General features: G+C 37.4%; 2 protein-coding genes across 2 annotated transcripts; one reads left to right on the top strand and one right to left on the bottom strand.

The window, feature by feature from the left end:
• Window positions 1-352: 352 nt before the first annotated feature.
• On the bottom strand, window positions 353-850 carry LOC133814718 (uncharacterized mitochondrial protein AtMg00810-like). The gene has a single exon (XM_062247644.1). The coding sequence runs from the start codon at window positions 848-850 to the stop codon at window positions 353-355; it is 498 nt and encodes a 165-aa protein (XP_062103628.1).
• A 3,272-nt stretch (window positions 851-4,122) lies between these two features.
• On the top strand, window positions 4,123-4,983 carry LOC133814720 (uncharacterized). The gene has a single exon (XM_062247645.1). It carries the CDS (start codon window positions 4,123-4,125, stop codon window positions 4,981-4,983), a length of 861 nt encoding a protein of 286 aa, XP_062103629.1.
• The last annotated feature ends 1,017 nt before the right edge of the window (window positions 4,984-6,000 follow it).

Consider the following 6,000-nt stretch of genomic DNA (forward strand, 5'->3'; position numbering starts at 1 on the left):
AATGAATAAGGAAAAGAGAAAAGAAGTCTAACAATATGCGGTTATTAGTTACATTCTTTGTAAATAATTGTCCTAGTTGGCCTAACTACTAAAACAAAACACTAATGGATGAAACTACCCCTAAAGAGGGATTGTAAATGTTTTGCAATCCCATCTTGTCTTTGAGATACTTGAACTGATTTGGAAACAAAGCCTTAGTGAAGATATATGCCATTTGTTCTTGTGTCGTAATATGTCGTGTTTTGATAAAACCAGACTGTACTTCTCTCTAACCAAGTGGCAATCAATCTCTATGTGTTTTGTTCTCTCATGAAACACAGGGTTTGCTGTGATATGTTAAGCTTCTTGATTGTCACAATAAAGTTCTACTTGTCCATTGTGAGCAATTTTCAGTTCCTCTAAGACAAAGTAACCATACGACTTCACAAGTTGTGTTTGCCATAACTCTAAACTTAGCTGCAGTGGAAGATCTATAAATGGTATGTTCCTTTTTGTTTTTCCATGATATTAAGGAACCACCAAGAAAAATGCAAAAACCCAAAGTCGATCTCCTTGCGTCTTGGAAAGATGCCCAATCCGAGTCTGTATATGTTCTGAGTTGAACTTTAGAATCTGCTGAAAACAAAAGGCCTAGTCCAAGACAAGCCTTGACATATTGCAACAGCCTTTGAGCTGCTTTCAAGTGTGGTGCCCTTGGTGTAGCAAGAAATTGGCTAGGCTTGTTGACTAAAAATGATAAATCCAGTCTAGTTTTCGTGAGGTATTGTAGCTTTGCAATGATTTTTCTGTACACTAGAAGGTCTTTAAAAGGTTCTTCATTATCTTGAGTAAGTTTCAGATTAGGTTCCATAGGTGTACTTGCTGGTTTGCAACTAAGAACCAGCATCCTCTAAAAGTTGAAGTGCATAAGGCCTTTGTGAAAAAAAAATCCCCTTGTCCGACCTTCCTACTTCAAGACCAAGAAAGTATCTCAGATTTCCTAGGTCCTTCAACTTGAATCTAGCTTTAAGTCTAGATTTTGGTGCCTCAACCTCTTGTAAATTGTTGCTATCCAAAATCACATCATCAACGTAAACTAAGAGAGCAATAAAACTTGTTGTTGAATACCTTATAAACAATGAGTGATCACTAGTTGAATGCTTAAAACCTTCTTCTAATAAAGCCCTTGAGAATTTCTCAAACCGTTGCCGAGAAGCTTGTTTTAATCCATACAAGGAATTTTGTAACTTGCAAACCATATTATGTGGTAACTCGCCCTTAGGACTATACCATTGATGAATAGTCATAAACACTTCCTCATGCAAGTATCTATGCAAAAATGCATTATTGACATCAAGATGATGAAGAAACCAGCATTTACTAGCCGCAAGAGCAAGAACAAGCTTGACAGTGACTAGCTTAGCAACCGGAGCAAATATGTCATTATAATCAACACCGTCTAGGTGAGTATATCCCTTGGCGAGTAGGAGGGCCTTATACCTCTCCACAGATCCATCAACATTGTATTTCGCCTTATAGACCAACTTATAACCCACAACTTTCTTGTTAGAAGGCAAACTCACAATAGACCAAGTATGGTTTCTCTCAAGTGCACTAATTTCATCACTCGTTGCAGCTTCCCACTCAAGTTTACCAGCAGCTTATGAATAAGTAGCATGTTTAAAATGGCTAGAAACAGCGAGCACAACAACTCTAAAAGTAGATAACAGCCGAGTATAATCAAGAACTTGAGAAAGAGAGTGAGCTGTAATGGGAATAAACACCTGAGAAACATAGGGAAATATAAGAGAATTAGTAGCTACAGAGCAGTGGTAATCATTAAGATAAGATGGTTTCTTAATAGGCCGAGCAGGTAGACTAGAAGAAGAAGAAGAATCAGTCTCAGCAGTAGGAACAACATCAACTCGAGAAATAATGTCAGTAACAGGAGCAGGAAGTATAGAATGAGAAAAATAATTAATATGCTTAGGAGACAAGTCAGAAAGAGAAGTATATTGAAATATATGTTCATGAAATTGTACATCTCTTGAATAAAAAAATTTATTGGTAGTCAAATCAAGCAACTTGTAGGCTTTCATTCGAATGGGATATCCTAAAAAAACACAAGTTGTGACTCGGGGAGAAAACTTAGACCGAGTACAAACTAAGGTAGAAGAGTAAGCAAGACACCCAAATGTTTTAAGGTGTTGATATGAAGGTGCTTTGTGGTGTAAGAGTTCAAAAGAAGATTTGTTTTTGAGATTCTGTGTAGGAATCATATTTATTAAGCAAGTTGTTGTAGCAATACAATCAGCCCAATAAACTAAAGGAATATTAGATTGAAAAAGCAAAACTCTAGCTACATTAAGCAAGTGTTGATGCTTTCTTTCAACAATTGAATTTTGTTGGGGTCTACAAACACATGAATGATAATGAATAATGCCAAGTGAATCAAAAAGAGAGGAAAATTTATGTCAGGGGCATTATCAGTTCTAATTGCTTTAACTTGAGTGCCAAATAGATTTTTAACTAAGGCAAGAAAATTTGGTATACCAAGTTGAGCATCATATTTTTGTTTGATAAAATAAACCCATGTATAGCGTGAGCAAAGTCAACAATTGTAAGAAAATATTTGTATTCCTCAACATAAATAGTAGCAAAAAGACCCCAAATATCAAGATGAATAAGAACAAAAGGAGCAACAGAAAAATTATGATTTGAAAGAAATGGCAACCACTTTTGTTTTGCATAAAGGCATATTGAACAATGAAAATTAGAAGAAGATGTGTACTCAAAATTTAAATCTTTATTCAATGGATGAATCTTGATACAAAAGGGGTGGCCTAAACGATAATGCCACAAAGTATCAAAAAAAATATTATGTGCTTGACAAGTATGTGGACTAAGATAGTAGAGGTTGCCAATCCGATCACCCATCCCAATCGGCATTTTTCGAGTAATTTCCAGAATATATTTTTTATCAAAGAAAATCACTGAACAATGTGAAGAAATGGTTAGTGAACTCATAGAAAATAAATTGTAATAAAATCTGGAACATGAAGGACATCATATAGAGAGAGAAAGGAGAAAGAACGATATTTCCAATACAAGAAATAAATTATTAATGACTAGTGGGAAGAGTAACAGAAGACACAAAAGTGTTTTTGCAAGTATTGGTAAACACGGTGAGATCATGGAATACATGGTGCATGGCACCTGTGTCTATAATCCATGAAGTATTAGAAATTTTGGAGTGCTTACTAGTAAAATTAGGCACAATGGGTTGATCAGGAGATGAGGAAGAAGAAGAGGAAGAGCTTTGGATCTTGTGTGCAAGAAGATCAATTATTTTCTAACATTGAGAAGCAGAAAGGTTGGAGAATAAGTTTGGATTATTTGTAATGTCCTACTAATCCAGAACAGTCACACTGTGTATTTAAAATAATGCTTAACTAGTTATGCAAGTCATTTGGACTTAAACGTGTAATTAAAGTTAACTAATGATTTAGGTATTAATTTTTTTTTGGCTAAAAGTAACTTTTCATTAGAAAGTTTGAGTATTTATACATGGGATCCCAAATATTATTTATGAGTAAACATAAATACATGGGATCCCATAAATAATTTATGACTAAACATAAAAGTAACAGGGTACAAAAATGGCCGCCCTAAGCGGCAAAATGAACTGAAACCCTAGATCCTCAAAAGATAACTTGGTCGTGGCGGTCAAGCAGGTTGCATATGTATATACCGCCCCCAGAGCTCTCTAACTCATCGTTTGTTCAACGTCTATTTGCCCTTACCTGCACCACGTAGCACCCGTGAGCCAAGGCCCACCAAGAAAACCCAATTAAGCAGAAGAGATAGTCAAAAGATTATAAATTATAAACAACATGCTTTGCAGTTATAGCCAAACTCAAGCAAGAATACAATTCATTTGTGTGGCCTCTAAGCCAAACGAGCGCATACCGCACTCCTAGAATGGCCTAGCCATAAAGGCATGCATTCCACATGCTATTGCCGACCACGACTTATTAGTCGAGCTTTCCAGAAAAATACAAACATATATGCACCTCACATACAACATAACTAGACATAGTTTAGACAGTATTAAGGGGCGTGCGGTTTCTCTCTAGCTACTCCATGGCGAGACGTAAGAGAGTCCACCAGAAGCCTGCTACGATTGACAAGGGTAGGGAAAAGTTAGGGTCTGAGGAAGTGGGTGGGGAATCGCTGGCAGTTGATGATGCAGAACCTTCAACTGAGATGGAGGACATTTTTAAAGACACTATGGCTGACTTCCCAGAGATTGGAGGTTCGTTGAAAGGGGATCTTAACATGGATAGGGCGAGCGTTTCTCCGTCTGGTTTGAAATGGAGTGAGCAAGAAGATTACAACAACGATTTTCTAAATCAAGCCAAGGATAAGTGGTCATCATTTAAAGATTTGCTGCCGAACCAAGGAGGTGCTCGACTGCAATTTGAGGAGCCATTAATCCAAGATGGCCATAGGATTGCTCAAGTGGATTTGGAAGAAATTGTTGTTGAAGCTTCTATCTGGAATTCAGCTGTAGTATGTATGGTTTTAGGAGCTAATCCCCATTTTGCAGTCTTTGAAGGATTCATAAAGAGAATGTGGGGAAAACTGGGTATCGAGAGGATTGCGAGATTAAATGCAGGCCATACTCTGGTTAAATTCAGAGATGAAGCTACTAGAGACTTGGTGTTAGAAAATGGGGTTTTGCATTTTGACAGAAAACCTGTCATTGTGAGACCATGGACCACTGAATTAGATCATATGAGGTTAGTTAAATCGGTACCGGTGTGGGTGAGACTACCTGGATTGGGGTTACAGTATTGGGGTACCAAGTGTTTGAGTGCTTTAGTTAGCACTCTTGGGAAACCAATTCTTGTAGATAAGGTTACAAAGGATAGATCTATGATGCAATTTGCAAGGGTTTTAGTGGAGATTGACATAGCTGATGAGGTCCCAAATTCTATTTAGTTTTTGAATGAAAGAGGGCAATTAATGGAGCAATTTGTTGAGTTTGAATGGCTGCCAACACAGTGTAAGCTCTGCAAGGTGTATGGCCATACTGAATCTTCTTGTAATAAGAAAAAAGAGGCGATTTGGAGACCAAAAGAACAGAACTCTAATGGAGCTAACTTAGACAAATCCGCTGAAGGAGCTAATCTGGGCAAATTTGAGGTGCAGAAGGATGCAAGTTCTTCAGAGCAAAATAATGAATCTGGTTTCAAGACTAAACCGACTAATAGTACTATGGAGAATTCACATGATTAGCCAAAAACAGATGTTATTGATGTAGATACTAATCAGGTATCCAAGATTGCTCAGGTGGCTGTTGACAAAGTAGTTTCAGACAGCAATTTAGATCATGAGGGGGAGTGGGTCACACCTAGGAAAGTGTGTGGGAAGAAGTTGGTGGCTTCTAAGGTTCAAAACAAGCTGAAAAACACATATAATGTCTTACTGGACAAGAGATTGGAGGGTTCGAAATTGGATTTCAGTGCAAACAAAAAATCAAATGGGGGAGTTCCACATTCTTAGCTGGAATGTTCGAGGTTTGAATAAGAGGGAAAAACAGAGGTCCCTTAGTGTTTTTTGTAGGATTAATAAAATTGGTTTGGGTGCTTTTCTTGAGACCAAATTAAGGGGTGAGAAAGTGGAGGAAATGATGGACAGATTTTTTGATGGTTGGAGCTATTATAAGGGATCTCATAATGAGGGTAGAATCTTGCTGGTTTGGAAGAGTAATATTTTGTTAGTGGATATTTTACAAGAGAGTGACCAATATGTTCATGCTCTTATTAAGGAGTCTCAGTCAAAAAGGGAGTATTGTGTGACATTTGTTTATGGGAGAAACACAGTTCTTGAAAGAGTTCAGTTATGGCATGATTTATCTTGCCTTAATTTTCCTGTTGCTCCTTGGTTATTGGCAGGGGACTTCAACTCAGTTTTTGAATGTCATGATAGATGTGGGGGTCGTCCAGTTGCTGCTAC

The sequence above is a fragment of the Humulus lupulus genome, chromosome 2 (assembly GCF_963169125.1).
Source record: "Humulus lupulus chromosome 2, drHumLupu1.1, whole genome shotgun sequence".
Classification (NCBI taxonomy): Eukaryota; Viridiplantae; Streptophyta; class Magnoliopsida; order Rosales; family Cannabaceae; genus Humulus; species Humulus lupulus.

What these genes read in the sequence shown, in the direction of transcription:
- LOC133814718 (XM_062247644.1), bottom strand. Translation starts at nt 850, where the DNA reads ATGGAACCTAATCTGAAACTTACTCAAGATAATGAAGAACCTTTTAAA.
- LOC133814720 (XM_062247645.1), top strand. Translation starts at nt 4,123, where the DNA reads ATGGCGAGACGTAAGAGAGTCCACCAGAAGCCTGCTACGATTGACAAG.